At 37.8% G+C, this 16,652-nt stretch overlaps 1 protein-coding gene across 1 annotated transcript in view; it reads left to right on the top strand.

Annotated features, from left to right (window-relative positions):
* Positions 1–16,652, top strand: part of CATSPERB (cation channel sperm associated auxiliary subunit beta) — a gene marked incomplete at its 5' end in the record, with an annotated part of 240,997 nt that overhangs the window by 53,859 nt on the left and 170,486 nt on the right. Inside the window, 7 exon segments of the mRNA XM_012803404.2 lie at positions 66–161; positions 302–420; positions 1,895–1,927; positions 4,468–4,534; positions 4,876–4,922; positions 5,339–5,491; positions 8,385–8,543. Of these exon segments, the coding sequence (XP_012658858.2) occupies positions 66–161; positions 302–420; positions 1,895–1,927; positions 4,468–4,534; positions 4,876–4,922; positions 5,339–5,491; positions 8,385–8,543 (674 nt within the window).

The raw sequence follows: 16,652 nt of genomic DNA, 5'->3' as shown, positions 1-16,652 counted from the left end.
AATAGAATTAAGTGACTAGCTTTGTAAGGTTTTCTAGCCTTAATTTTACTTTTCTTTCATGACAGGTGTTTACATAGGCGTAACCTTTTCTGGATTTTGGAATTACATTGATACTACATGGTATAATATGACAGAGATTGTCTATAATCACCTTCAAGAAGGTAAGTCTTCTAATAGTGCCTTTATCTTAAGCATTTCACTTATATCAACACTTCATTTATATTTATAAAATGTCTTTGCTTTGCTAAAGAGCTCACTTTTTTCTTACTTTTTAACCAATGGTATGGTTTTTTCCCTTTAGAATATTCATTCCTTTCACTGGTGGATATGGTTTTAACAAATCATTTTTTAGTTATCCTCACATCTTTGGGTCTTTTTGTAACCGAAGATCTTCGTTATCCATCAGCTCAACCCTTAATGGTAAGTAAATTGCTTTGGAACTAAACTTAAATATTTTCCAAGACAGGAAAAGAAATATTTGATATTTGAGTTATGTGTGATACATCTTAGAACTGAAATGCTCTTTCCTTTTAAAAATGTAAAAGCAGGCTCGGTACCCATAGCTCAGTGGGTAGGGCACCAGCCACATACACCAAGGCTGGTGCATTAGAACCTGGCCTGGGCCTGATAAACAGCAATGACAATTGCAACAAAAAAATAGCCAGGCATTGTGGGAGGTGCCTGTAGTCCCAGCTACTTGGGAGGGTGAGGCAAGAGAATCACTTAAGCCCAAGAGTTTGAGGTTGCTGTGAGCTGTGACACCACAGCACTCTATCAAGGATGATGTAATGAGACTCTGTCTCAAAAAAAAAAAATGTAAAAGCATTATACAGCAAATTATTCCTTTGCCTAATAGTATTAAATACATAATTTGGAAATAATGCTAATTTTATTGCTTTAAAAATTTATTGTGAATTTTAAATACACATATATAGAAAAGATTTATCTATCTACTGACTGATCAATATATTTACAGCTATGTATGATCCCAAAATACTTTGAGGTAATTTATAAAGCTAAATGTAGTATTTAAAAGTAACATAAATTCAACATAACATTTATGATTGAAAGGAAATATATGTTTAGGTGAGGATATATAATGTACATACCATGAAATTATTAAACATATTAATAAATATCTCTCAAAAAATTCCACAGGGAATTTCTCTTCTCTTTCACAGAGAAGACTCAGGGAAAGTAAAGAAGGGGCATTTGTATTGGTTAAGAAGTAGATATGTCTTATACATGGTAATTATTACCTTTCATTGGGTATATTAATACTCACAGCTTTCCCTTCTTCCTCACTATCTCTGAGAAAGTACTATATGTTACTCAGATAACTAATAGGTCTGGTCTTTTATGTGTTTATCATATAATTGCTAAAACAGAGAGTTGAAGAAGCCAGGAGGGCTTTAGTGGCTTAAATTCAAAGTACAGAGAAACAGACATAGACCGTACATCTCAAGTCCTGATCTCTGCATTGCAGTGGGCTGACCAGAAGAAAAGGAGCACAAAAGAGAAAATAATAAGTTAAGGGCGTGTCTTCCTAAACCCAAATGGTGGGAGACTTAGTGTCTTCCTGTGCATTTCTTAACTCCTCTAGTTAAATCATTAAAAGGCATGATTATAATCTCAAACCCCTTCTGTAAATTACACTAAAGTGTAAATAGATTAACAAAATGGTGGAATTAGGCAAAGACTGAAGGAGAAATCTCCAAGATATTGTGTGAGCTACATTGGAGCATTTTACAAATTTTGCTCCATCAGGTACAGTGTTTGATTCTAACTGCTGGCACAGGAGAAAACATAATTTCATTTGGTATAATTTAAATGCTATGTTTTGTTATACTTTTTGATATGCAAGCAGAAATTAAACTTTCTTTTTCTCTTCTAGCTTTCAAGGGCAGACTTTTGTGGTTTTGAAAGGGTAAGAAGTTTTAAATTTTCCAGGGTTTTACAGGATTTTGTTCCATCAGGTACAGGAGCATTTTACAGGATTTTGCTCCATCAGGTGCAAGATTTTGTTCCATCAGGTACAGTGTTTGATCCTAACTGCTGGCACAGGAGAAAACATAATTTCATTTGGTATAATTTAAATGCTATGTTTTGTTATACTTTTTGATATGCAAGCAGAAATTAAACTTTCTTTTTCTCTTCTAGCTTTCAAGGGCAGACTTTTGTGGTTTTGAAAGGGTAAGAAGTTTTAAATTTTCCAGGGTCGGTTAGAAGATATATGTTTACTTGATGACTTAAGAAATGAGATACAAGGCAATAAGTCACAATACACATCATCCCTGTCGCTGTAATATTATTTACAGTTTGAACTAAAGAATTATTACTGAGCAACGATCTCCTATTCTGTTTCAAAGGAAGAAATGCTTCTCCTTGTTTCAGGGGCTACCCCTTACTCCTTCTCAATTTCTCTATTCACGTTTGCTATGGTTGTTCAGGTCCTATACTGCACAAGAGCACTTTACTGAAGAAATGGAGGCTGGAATATGACTAATGCTTTACTCTCCAATTCATCTATCCTGGTGTGGGTCTGTGCCTACCTGGAGAAAGGGGTGCTTTTTCTAATTTGCACCAAAATTCCATGTAATCTAGCCATAGCTCTGCTTTTATCCTTTTACAGGATTTTGTTCCATCAGGTATCTCCACGCTCCATAGCAAAATTAGGTTTTGTGATTCAAAAACTATATCATTCCCATCAACTTACAAGCATGCTTTGATCTGAGAATCATAAATGAAATTATGAGTATTTCTAGATTTTTTTACTGTGTTCACTCCACATTTTATCCTCATCAAGGCCTGTGTGCACATATGTGCACCTGCACATATAATCACATTCACACTGTCTATCAGGAAGGAGTACTTATTTCTAAGGGAGCAAATAGAAAACACTGATTGCCACATTAATCAGAGGCAAAGTAAGGCAGAGATGTGGGAAAGCTAAATAGGTGGACTCAATTTACATTAGAAAGAACAGAGGGAAATAATTGTCAAAATAGGATTTATACCCAGCTAAACTGCATCATTCCAGAATGAGGAGTTAAAAAAGAAAATTTTCACAGATAAAGACATTGGGAGAGTTTACTACCCAGAGACTCCCATAAGGGAGTTCTTACTCCTACAAGCAATGAGAACTAAAATGTAAGTTTTGAGCTCTATAGAGTAGGGACTTTATCTGTGCTATTCACAATAGGATCCTAGTGTCTGATACAAGGTAGATATTTAGTAAATATTTGTCCGAAGAAAGGAATTGGTGTGAAAAATAACCATTATGTGTTTTAAGTTTAAAAATGGAGTAGTACCAAAATTTACAATATAACAAGGAGAAATGATTGTGGTTTTCAGTGGATAAAAAGGTATTTTAAGATACTTGTTTGGGAGGAGAATCAACATGAGAAATCAATTCAGAATTTGTTAGAAAAAAATGTATTGTTCAGCATATATATTAAGAAGTTAAAAATAATTACCAAAAAAAAGTTTAAAAAGAAAGAAAGGAATATAACCTAACACTTCCAGACCACTAGAGGAAAGAAAATTAAAAAATAACCTCTCAGTTCCACAAACAGCAAGAAAGGAGGACATGATCCCAAATGCCATTACTAAGTATCTAACCAGAAGAAAAAAAAAATCATTTTACCATAAGGACATATGCATTAGAATGTTTATCACAGCTCAGTTCACAATTGGCAAGATGTGCAATCAACCTAAGTGCCCATCAACACATGAATGGATTAATAAACTGTGGTATATGTACATCATGCAGTACTTGGAATACTATTCAGCCGTAAAAAAGATTGAGACCTTACATCTTTCGCGTTAACTTGGATGGAGCTGAAGAACATTCTTCTTAGTAAAATATCATAGGAATAGAAAAACAAATATGTAATGTACTCAATTCTAATATGAAACCAACATAAGAACAAATACACACCCACACAAAAGAAAAACATGATTAAATCCAAGGTAGGGGGAGGGGTATTAGTGTATTCTCATCTAACAGGCAGGATGTAAGGGTACATGGCACACCTCCCAGGTGCTGGACACAACTACAACTTGGACTCTAACTAACAAATGCAAACAATGTCACCTAATCATTTGTACCCTCATATTCATCTATAATTTTAAAAAGGAGAACAGATATAAAGGTAAAAGAATGAAAGATAAGCTAGAAAGTTAGATAGTAGAAATAAATTCAAATATACCAGCAATTACAATAAAGGGAAATGAATATTATAGAAAACTAAAGAAAATTAGTTATATGCTAATTACAAAAGATACGCCTAAACCAAAATCACACAAAAAGTAAAATAAAGGGACAGAGGAGGTCGTAACCTGAGCTTTGCTCCATACCCTTCAACTCCCATTAACCTCTATTCCATTTTATCTGCCCATTAAGACAAAAGGCTGCTGGAGCTATTGGACATATTGCCTAAATTATATTTTTATTTATTTATGTAGGGTGATTATATCAAAGGAAAACTGTGGTATAATGAAAGATGTTTTGCTAACAGAGAACACTTTGAAGGTAAACTTTAGTCAAAGATATGCCATATTAAGAGACTACTATCAATATAGTTAACATATGAAGATTTAATAAAAATGACATAAAATAAAAATATAATAAAATATTATAAAGTAAAAGTATGTTTGTTTTTTATAAGTTAATGTTCTAATACTGAGAAAAAATCTAATTTAAATCTGAGACAGTAGGCACACCTACTATGAGAAAATTATATTTGCATATATGTTAATTGATGATGCATAGATTTTTCTTATTTTTTATGAAGGCTATTTTATGAAAACTAACACTTGTTGTTTTAGAAATACAGATGTTGCTCATAACTTATATACCTTTATGTTTTTCAGCTGATTATGTTACTGTCACCTTTGACAGAAACAAGACCCTAAGTGAGGTATGATATTGAATATTATATAGGGCAAGAAATTTTGTTGGGCATGATTTCATGAATTATTTGTAATCTAAAACATGACAGTCCTACAAACTGCAAGTCTTAACTATCACTTTTTGCTCCTAGAGGTTCCTCTACTTGGGTTTAATGATAGTTACCTAATTATATTAATCAATACCTACAATGATTCTGGAAAAACAATCCATACCAGAAAGAGATGCTTTGCAGTGTTTTCTGGACTCATATCATGAAGAAGAGAGACACAGACATTAAAAAATTTTTTAAAAGATTTGTGGTCAGTCAGGACCATACAATGGTTCATTAGCTTATTTTCCTATGAGAATTGATTAGGACTTATATTTGCAAAACAGCTTTTTTCTTCTCCTTTCTATTTTAACTTTTCCTTCCTCTTTTTGTAGGCAAACTCTTGTTTTTATGCGAAAGAACCATTTCTTGAATGGAAGCCATGTTTACCTAACTTTGTAAAACAAGGTAAAAATATTCCTTCAAGTGTGGTAACATTTCTTATTGACCAAGAGCATAATACTGGAATTTACCTCTTCTACAATCAGGTAGGCCTCATATCCCAGAAGTAATTGCTCTTAACACTACAGTAATCAAAATATACTTTAGCAAAGATTTTTAGCATTTCTTGTTATTTTTGGCAATAGAACCTAACTACTACAACAAAATTATCCAAGTTTAATAATACAGTTTGCCCCTTTAGAGATTTCTCACCTCTAATTGTCATTCACTTTGATAAAAATGTAAAATGTGGTGCTGTTTCCATGATTCTCCTTTGCTTATTTTCCAGAAGAATATAAGCTGAGTTTTTTCTGTATAAATTTAAAGTTCCATAAAATGGTTAGTTAAATTGAACAAAAAATGGAACTATTTTCCACAGATTAATTTTCTATTCCAAAGGTCCCTAACCCTAACTGTGAATTAGAATTATTCTGAGACAAAGATATATGTACCCCTAATATTCTATAATTTTTTTAAAAGAATTATTCTTAGAGCCATTAAAAAAATACATAAGTTCAGCCGGGCACAGTGGCTCACACCCATACTCCCAGCACTTGGGAGGCCAAGGCGACTGGACTGCCTGAGCTCACAGGTTCAAGACCAGCCTGAGCCAGAGCAAGACCTCATCTCTAAAACTAGCCAGACATTGTTCAGGTGCCTGTAGTCCCAGCTACTTGGGAGACTGAAGCAAGAGAATTGCTTAAGCCCAGGAGTTTGAGGTTGCTCTGAGCTATGACACCATGTATATACCAAGGGTGGCAAAGTGAGAGACTCTGTCTCGAAAAAAATAAAAAAGGGCTTGACGCCTTTGGCTCAAGAGGCTAAGGTGCCAGCTACATACACCTAAGGTGGTGGGTTCGAATCCAGCCTGGGCCTGCCAAACAACAATGATGGCTGCAACCAAAAAAATAGCTGGGCATTGTGGTGGGCACCTATAGTCCCAGCTACTTGGGAGGCTGAGGCAGGAGACTCACTTGAGCCCAGGAGTTGGAGGTTGCTGTGAGCTGTGATGCCATGGCACTCTACCCAGGGGGACAGCTTGAGGCTCTGTCTCAAAAAAAAGAAAAAAAGAAAGAAAGAAAAGAAAAGAAAACTATATTATTTAAAAAAAAATACATAAGTATAGCTTCTACCCTTGAAGGGAAAAAAATTGTGTTCAATCACTGGAGCCTACAAATTGAATTGAAAAAAGATAGGTTAATGGGAGAAAAGAAAATAGCTTATGTGTGCAGTGTGCATATACATGAGAAAAAGTCAGTTCTGAGTAAACTTCAGAGGAAAGGTTAGAATTTGGGGGGTATATACCATCTTAATGGGTGAAGGGGAGGATGAGAAAGGCACTTAAAGAAAAACAAATGACATTTTTAAAAAAGATAGATGTGTTTTCAGAAGAACAAATAGAAGATAATAGTTTTCATACTGTTTGTCTGTACAACTGTGAGATGGCCTTTTCCCCTTCAGGATCATAAACCTCCTCTGAAAAACAAATTTGGGGGTAGTTTTTTTTTTTTCTTTGCATTCTTTTTTTCTGAGAGTAGATGTGCCCTGAAGAGGAATTTCTGGCAATCTCATTTCCCAGAAGTTGCTGCTTTTAATTATGTTAACAGAAGAAAATGACAAGGTTCATAAATTTAGAAAGGAGAAAAGGAGCTTTATTTCTCATAAAGGGATGCAGCCTATGGGTGGCCATTCTGACAGGCTGGAAAGCAGAGCCTTTGCCAGAAGCCAGGAATATCCACTCTGAGAGACAGAGAGTGGAAACAGAAATTTATGCTGAGTGGGGTGGCCCAAAATACACATTTAATAAGGTATAGGAGGAGCCATGAATAGTTACAAAAGGAGAAACATGTACATGTACACACATGTTTATGCTTCTTTATGGGGTCCATAAGCAGAAAATGGCAGCCTTCTGATGTCAAAAGGTGAAGCAAGGACATGACAAACCCTCTCTCTGTATGCTCTGTAGACTGGTTAAACCATTCCATGGTTGTCTCTTATCAGAGAAGAATGTGGGTTTGGGTCACAAGATTGGTTTCTATTTAGCCCTTAGAAAATAAACCTAATGGCCACTGGCAATGGAGGAAGTATAAAGTGTTTGACTTCTCATCCCATCGTGACTGGAAACTCAGTTTTAAGGTCCCGTTGGCCAAGAGGGAATCCATTCAGTCCGTAGGGGATTTAGGATTTTATTTCAGTTCACAGTCAGATGAGGGAAGCTCCTAAAAGTTTTTAATTCTTCTTCCTCTATATCTGTTGGATCTCAAAAGCCTTCAGCTTAAAATTATCTTTATTCCAGTTTGGCACTCACAGCTCAGTGGTTAGGGTGACGGCCACAAACACTGGGCCTGGTGGGTTCAAACCCAGCCCAGGCCTGTTAAACAACAATGACAACTGCAACAACAAAAAATAGCCAGGCATTGTGGCTCCTGTAGTTCCAGCTACATGGGAGGCTGAGGCAAGAGAATCACTTAAACCCAAGAATTTGAGGTTGCTATGAGCTGTGATGCCATGACACTCTACTGAGGGTGACTTAGTGAGACTGTCTAAAAAAAAAAATTATCTTTATTCCAAAATGGCATATTTGAGGTGCCATATTCTGATCCCCTTCAAGATCATGATTTAGTTGAATTGCAGTGCAGCTCAGGCATCCACTCTTGGCATAATGGTAATAAGCATAGGCATTGGAGTCTGTCTGCCAAGTTCAGTAACACCTCTATAATAAAAGTCTCTTCACTGTTTATTATAGAACTTTGGACACATTATTTAATCTCTTAAACTTCATTTTCAACATCTATAATATGGGTGTGTGGCAAGGGTGAGGATAGTGGAGTGACGAGATAGCAGTGATATAACACTCTCAATATAACAGCAAAGTCTAAAACTTGTAACATGAACTAATAGTAGTGACAAAAGTCTTATGCTTGTTCATGCTTTATCTAGATCCATAGATATGCCATGGCCTCTGTGAACATCCTAAGGAATAACAAACCAAATATACGACCAAAATTTCCACCTTTCCAATTTTCTACATCATTCTCTTCTCCTGTTGGAATGGTGTTTCATCCCCGAAGCCACTTTCTATATGCTTATGGCAATCAGGTATGTACACCTGAAATTTCACACTCTGGGTTAGAGGTAAATCATATACTTCACACAGAAGGGTTGTACTTTAAGAACAGAGATGCTCTGATTACCTCAGGGTGGAAGTGGGATGGAAGACAATGAATATTCATTGATTATTTATGGTATACTAAGATTAGTGCATATTGTCAGTTTTTACCTTTCAGTTAGTTCATTGGCTGATAAAAATGAGGCATGGGTACACTAAAGTTATCTTGAATTTTGCCAATTATGATACATTGAGCTTGACTTTTTGGCTTTTTTATTCTTTGATCTCTTTCCAGTAGCATTTTCCACTCTCTGGTCTCTCCTTTAGACAGCCTGAAAGTTTGGTAAAGGAATAGTACACCATCTGTGGGGCATCAGGCGGGCTAAAAGCAGGGACCACGAAATATGTATACTACAGAGCTAAGAAAACACTACAGTGACTTCCCACAAAAACGACTAATTCAGTTTCTCAAACATCCATATTCTGTACAAAATTTAGAGATTTATAAAGATGATAACCCTGTTTCTAGGTGTTCTTGAAATTCCCTTTCAAATATAAGTTTTCACACTAAATGATCAAAACCTCTAAGTTTGGGGGCTGGTGGAGGGAGCAGGGGGACAAGATGGTGAGCTGGAAGCAACCTGAACTTGCTGCTCTCAAGGAAGGGATCAGAAGTTGCTAGTAGATGTTCACCCAAAGATAGACCATCTCAGAGCATTGTGAATCATCAAAGAAGTGACTGGAAACACCCAGAATGGGGGATAGGAAGTTGCTTGGCAATATTGAAAGGCACAGGGGAAGTATTCACATGTGGGGAAAGGTTAGGAAAGACATCCCCCAGGGGTTTGCACTCCCTTAGTGGACACTGCAACGCAATCCATGAGGGGCTCTCCCACCACAGCAGGCCTTCACACTGATCAAAGAGTTGCTTGGAGAGAGTGCAACAGCCTTACACTGGAGAGGGGCACAATGGGATCAGGCCAGCTTCTGGTCTAGGTTGCTGCAACAGATGCCATTCTGCATTTTCAGCCCCAGAAAACCTGGTCTACAGAGGGGTTGGCTCCATAGCAGCTGCCTCCTAATTACTCTTACCAGGCCAAGAAGGGAGCAGGAAGTATGGGTACTCTCAATGCACTATGACTGCATATCATACAACCCCCTCCAATGGCTGCTTCCCAGGGATTTGAGTAAAGAAGGCACCAACTGGCCCTCAGGATCTGCCTGCTGCCACCTGACTAGCACCATAGGAGCTGCCACAGTCAGACCTGGGTGGAGGGAGAGCCCTAGCCACTGCAACTTCCCAGCAGGGCACCATGTATCTCCCTGACCCTGCCAGTCAAAAATGGCCCAGCTGCTGTGTACTGATGAGCCATCTCACTGTGAGCCACAGTCCCATGACCTGTCCAGGAACTGGCCAAGAATCCCTGACCTGTCCAAGTACTCATAAAGGTCCCAGACCCCACATAGACACCTGCTAAGTTCCCATGATGCACTCTGCTGCTGGCTGTAGTCTTGTGACACACCCAGGAACCCATGAAGGTCTCACAACTTGCCTAACCCCCTGATGCAGTACTGCTATGCTCCCAGGACCCACCAAGGGCTCACTGTGCACACAGGCTCCCACCAAGGTCCTATGATATGCTCTGCTGCTGACTGTGGTCCCACAACCTGCCCAGGCACTGACCAAGGTGCCCCGACCCATCTGGGTGCCCTTCAAGGTTCCATGAAGTGTCCAAGCATCTGCCTATGTCCCATTACCCTCCTAGGCCCTGGCCAAGGTCCCCTGACATTCCCAGGAACCCACCAAAATCCAGTGACCTGCTTGCCACTGGCCACAGCTCCTTGATGGGCCCAGGCACCCACCAAGATCATGACATCAACTTCCATGGAGAAGGATTGCTCACCCCCAAGCCCAGTGGTTCTCAACCTTCCAAATGCCACGGCCCTTTAATACAGTTCCTGTGGGTCATGACCCACAGATTGAGAACTGCTGCCCAAGCCCAACCTTCCAACAGCAGCCTGGGGAACAACTCACCAACCCAAATGAATATCCTCCCATACCAGCTTGGACTCTGACAACCCAGGAGAATGGGATATTCCTGAATTACAGGTTCCCAGTGCATCTGCTTCTCTCCTGTCAGGTTGGCCTCCAGAGTAGGATGCAAAAGTACTACTTTCCTCCTTCTCCTTAAGTATGAGAGTTCCCAGAAAAGTAGAACAGGTGCACTACAGAACCTTTTAGTTCTTAGTCAAGATAAGAGATTTCAAATTAGAAGAAACCAACAAAAGAATTCTGGCAACATGGAAAAAACAAGCTAGTTTAACAACCCCAAAGGATAACAATAGGCCCACACCATGGACCCCAACAAAAAGGAAATAGTCAAAATCTCAGAAATGGATTTCAGAATATGGGTGACAAACAGATTAAAGGGATTGAAGAGAAAGTAAAAACCAACACAAAGAAACCAAAATAATATTTCAGGACATGAATGTTGAAAAATATTAAATGGTTGCTAAAGAGCCAGATAATATAAGAAAGGATATAATGGAACTTAAAGAAATGAAAGAATCAATTAGAAAAATTCAAAATACAGTGGAAAACAAGCTCTAACATATGTATACCATGGAATATTATACAGTGACTAAAAAGGATGGTGACTTTATATTTTTTGTATTAATTTGGATGCAGTTGAAATACACTCTTCTTAGTAAAGCATCACAAGAATGGAGAAGGAAGAATTCAATGTACTCAATTCTGATATGAGGACAATTGATGCTAGTACATGGTGGGGGGAGGGGGAACAGGGGAAGGAGGGAGGGAGGTGTGGGGCCACAGTGTGTGACATATATATATCTTGGGTCCAGGACACTATTAATAGAGGAACTTAACCCAGGAAACGCAGGCAATATAATCTGGCTCATTGTACCCTCAATGATTCCCCAACAATAATAATAAAAACAAAATACAGTGGAAAGATTCAACAATAGGCTAGACTAAGCAGAAGAAACACTCTTAGAGCTTGAAGACAAGGCTTTTGAACTAACCCAATCAGTCAAAGATGCAGAAAAAAAGAAGCAAGAAGAACATCACTCAGAGAAAGATGAGAGAATGTGAAATGAGCCAATTCACAAATTATAGGTATCCTGAAAGGAGAAAAAAAGAAAGAGAAAACCTATTTGAGGGAGTCATTGATGAGAACTTTCCTAGTATCATCAGCAATTCAGATAACCAGATACAAGACAGTCACTGAACACCAAGAAGATTCATAGCAAATAGGACATCTCCAAGACACATCATCAACTTGTCAAAGTCCAAATGAAGAAAACAATTCTACAAGTAGCAATTAACGTATGCTATTGGTGGACATATATAATCTGGTTCAGTGAAATTGAAGAGCATTCTGATCATCTCTATTAAAAATATAGACATATGCATCAGGGTGACCGCAAACTTCTCTAATGAAACTTTTCAATGATCATCTACCTTTAATCTACTTAAACAGAATAATTCCATTTCAGAATTCTATATCCTGCTAAGCTAAGCTTTAAGATTGATGGAGAAATCAAATCTTTTAATGATATGCAAACATTGAGGAAATTTGCCATAACAAGACTAGCTCTATAGGAAATACTTCAACCTATTCTACACACTGACCATCACAATGGACCACCAGCAAAGTAAGTACCCAGAAATTAAAGGACAGATCCTAGCTTCCACAATGATGCAAAAAACAAAACTGAGCAAAGGACTTCCACAAAATAAAATGAATAGAACACTACCACACTTATCAATCATCTCAATAAATGTTAATGGCTTGAATTCCCCACTAAGAGGCATAGATTGGCTGATGGGATTAAAAAATACAAGCCATCCATTTGCTGTCTGCACACCTAGCTTCAAAAGACAAATGAAAAATCCGAGTTAATGGTTGGAAGACAATTTTTCAGGCAAACAGAATTCAGAAGAAAAGAGGGGTTGCAATCTTATTTTCAGATACATGTGCATTTAAAGCAATTAACATCAAAAAAGACAAAGATGGTCACTTTATATTGGGCAAGGGAAAAATACAACAAGAAGATGTTTCAATTCTTTTTTTTTATTAAACGATAGCTGTGTACATTAATGCAATCATGGGGTACAGTGTGGTGTTTTCATATACAATTTGAAATATTTTCTTCAAACTGGTTAACATAGCCTTTATGTCATTTTCTTAGTTATTGTGTTAAGACATTTATATTCTACTCTTAGAAAGATTCACTTGTACCCTTATCAGATAAACCATAGAAGTGATCCCTCCAATCACCCTCCCTCCACCCATCCCCACCTTCCCTCCCCCTCCCCGTATTCTTAGGCTATAATTGGGTTATAGTTTTCATATGAAAGCTATAAATTAGTTTCATAATAGGGCTGTGTACATTAGATACTTTTTCTTCCGTTCGTGTGGTACTTTGCTAAGAAGAACATTTTCCAGCTCCATCCATGTAACCATGAAGGAGATAAAGTCTCCATCTTTCTTTATGGCTGCATAGTATTCCATGGTGTACATATACCACAGTGTATTGATCCATTTGTGGACCGATGGGCACTTGGGCTTCTTCCATGACCTGCCAATTATGAATTGGGCTGCAATAAAAATTCTGATACAAATATTTTTGTTGTAATGTGATTTTTGGTCTTCTGGATATATACCTAATAAAGGAATTGCAGGATCAAATGGCAGGTCTATCTCTGCACAGCCAAGAACACAGTAAGTAAAGCAAGCAGACAGACCTCAGAATGGGAGGAGATATTTGCAGGTTATGTCTCTGACAAAGGTTTAGTAACCAGAACCCATAGAGAACTCAAACATATTAGTAAGAAGAGAATAAGTGATCCCATCTCAGGGTGGGCAAGGGACTTAAAGAGAAATTTCTCTAAAGAAGATAGGTGCATGGCCTACAGATACATGAAAAAATGCTGGCTCGGTGTCTGTGGCACAACCGGCTAGGGCACCAGCCACGTACACCAAAGGTGGCGGGTTCGAATCCAGCCCGGACCGCCAAACAACAATGACGGCTGCAACCAAAAAATAGCTAGCCCGGCGTTGTGGTGGGCGCCTGTGGTCCCAGCTACTTGGGAGGCGGAGGCAGGAGACTCGCTTGAGCCCAGGAGTTGGAGGTTGCTGTGAGCTATAATGCCATGGCACACTACCCAGGGGGACAGCTTGAGGCTCTGTCTCAAAAAAAAAAAAAAATGCTCACCATCCTTAATCATCAGAGAAATACAAATTAAAACTACTTTGAGATATCACCTAAGTAAGATTAGCCCATATCACAAAATCCCAAAACCAGAGATGTTGGTATGGATGTGGAGAAAAGGGAACACTTCTACATGACTGGTGGGAATGCAAACTAATATGTTCCTTTTGGAAAGACATCTGGAGAACACTTAGAGAACTAGAAAAGATGTTTCAATTCTAAACATTTATGCACCCAACTTAAATGCTCCCAGATTCTTGAAACAGACCTTACTCAGTCTGAGCAATATGATATCCTATAATACCATAATAACAGGGGACTTTAACACTCCTCTTACAGAGCTGGACAGATCCTCTAAACAGAAATTAAACAAAGATATAAGGGACTTAAATGAGACCCTATTGCAACTGTGCTTGATAGACGCATATAGAACACTCCATCCCAAATAAAGAATATACATTCTTCTCATTGCCCCATGGAACATTCTCTAAAATTGATCATATCCTAGGACACAAAACAAACCTCAACAGAATCAAAAGAATTAAAATTTTACCTTGTATCTTCTCAGACCACAAAACATTAAAGGTGGAACTCAACCCCACACAAAGGCATGGAAATTAACCCTATCCTGAATGACAGTTGGGTGCAAGAAGAAATAAAAGGAGAAATCATTAACTTCCTTGAGCATAACAACAATGAAAACACAAGCTACCAAAAGCCTTGGGATACTGCAAAAGTGTTCTTACAGGAAAAATTATTGCTTTAGATGCCTACTTTTGAAAAACAGAAAGAGAGTGCATCCACAAACTCACAAGCCATCTTATGGAATTGGAAAAAGAAGAAAAATCTAAGCCTAAATCCAGCAGAAGAAAAGAAATGTCCAAAATTAAATCTGAGATTAATAAAATTGAAAACAAAAGAATCATTCAGAAAAATTAATTTTAAAAAAGTTGTTTTTTTGAAAAAATAAATAAAATAGATAAACCTTTGGCCAGACTAACTAGAAATAGAAAAGTAAAATCTTTAATAACCTCAGTCAGAAATCACAAAGGGGAAATAACAACTGATGCCACAGAGATACAAGAGATTACCTCAGAATACTATCAGAAACTCTACGCCCAGAAATTTGACAATGTGAAGGAAATGGATCAATATTTGGAATCACACCTTCTCCCTAGACTTAGGAATAAATAGACCTCCTGAACAGACCAATTTCAAACACAGAGATCAAAGAAACAATAAAAAATCTTCCAACAAAAAAATGTCATGGCCTGGATGGCTTCACACCAGAATTCTATCAAACCTTCAAGGAAAAGCTTATTCCCATAGTGCAGAAATTATTCCAAAAATTGAGGAAGAAGGAATCTTTCCCAACACATTCTATGAAGCAAACATCATCCTGATACCAAAACCAGGAAAAGACCTAACTAAAAAGGAGAACTTCAGAGCAATTTCACTTGTGAACATAGATGCAAAAATTCTCAGCAAAATCCTAGCCAATAGATCACAGCTTATCATCAAAAAAGTCATATATCATGATCAAGCAGGGGTCATCACAGAGATACAAGTCCATAAACGTTATTCACCATATCAACATAAGCAAAAACAAAGACCATATGATCCCCTTAATAGATGCAGAAAAAGCATTTGATAAAATCTAGCATTCTTTTCTAATTAGAACACTGAAGAGTAGGCATACGTGGCATTTCTTAAACCAATCAAAGCTAACTATGACAAACCCACAGCTAATATTTTACTGAATGGAGTAAAACTGAAAGCTTTTCCACTTAGAACTGGAACCAGACAAGGTTGTCCACTGTTGCCATTACTATTCAACATAGTGTTGGAAGTTCTAGCCAATACAATTAAGCAAGAGAAGGAAATAAAGAGCATCCAAATGGGAGTAGAGGAGGTCAAACTCTCCCTCTTTGCTGACAATATGATCTCATACATAGAGAACCCTAAAGACTCAACCAGAGGACTCCTGGAATTCATCAAAAAATACAGTAATGTCTCAGGATATAAAATTAATGTCCACAAATCAGGAGCCTTTGTATACACCAACAACAGCCAAGATGAGAGGCTAATTAAGGACACAACTCCCTTCACCATAGCTTCAAATAAAATGAAATACCTAGGAATATACCTAACAAAAAACGTGAAGGACCTCTATAAAGAAAATTATGAAACCCTAAGAAAGGGAATAGCAGAGGATAGAACAAATGGAAGAACATACCATGCTCATGTCTGGGGAAGAATCAACACTGTTAAAATGTCTATACTTTCCAAGGAAATCTACCTATTCAATGGCATCCCTATTAAAATACTAACATGGCACTTTCAAGACTTGGGAGAAAAACAATTCTGTGAAAAATGATTCTTGGAAAAAACAATTCCGTATAGCTAAGACAGTTATTAGTAATAAAAACAAAGCCAGGGGTTTCAGCATACCAGATTTTAGACTGTACTCAAGGCCATAGTGGTCAAAACAGCATGATACTGGCACAAAAATAGAGACATAGACACTTGGAATCAAATAGAAAGCCAGGAAATGAAACTAACATCTTACAACCACCTAATCTTCAATAAACCAAAGAAGAACATGCACTGAGGGAAAGACTCCCTATTCAATAAATGGTGCTGGGAGAACTGGATATGCACATGTAAAAGACTGAAACACCTTTCTTCACTCACAAAAATTGATTCAAGGCTCAGCGCCTGTGGCTCAAGTGGCTAAGTTGCCAGCCACATACTCCTAAGGTGGTGGGTTTGAATCCAGCCTGGGCCCGCCAAAACAACAATGATGGCTGCAACCAAAAAAATAGCCAGGCATTGTGGCAGGGCACCTGTGGTCCCAGCTA

This window comes from Otolemur garnettii, unplaced genomic scaffold, assembly GCF_000181295.1.
Source record: "Otolemur garnettii isolate 467f Iridium unplaced genomic scaffold, OtoGar3 scaffold00020, whole genome shotgun sequence".
Classification (NCBI taxonomy): domain Eukaryota; kingdom Metazoa; phylum Chordata; class Mammalia; order Primates; family Galagidae; genus Otolemur; species Otolemur garnettii.
The sequence above is the reverse complement of the archived record's forward strand: the minus strand, read 5'-3'. Positions and strand labels throughout refer to the sequence as shown.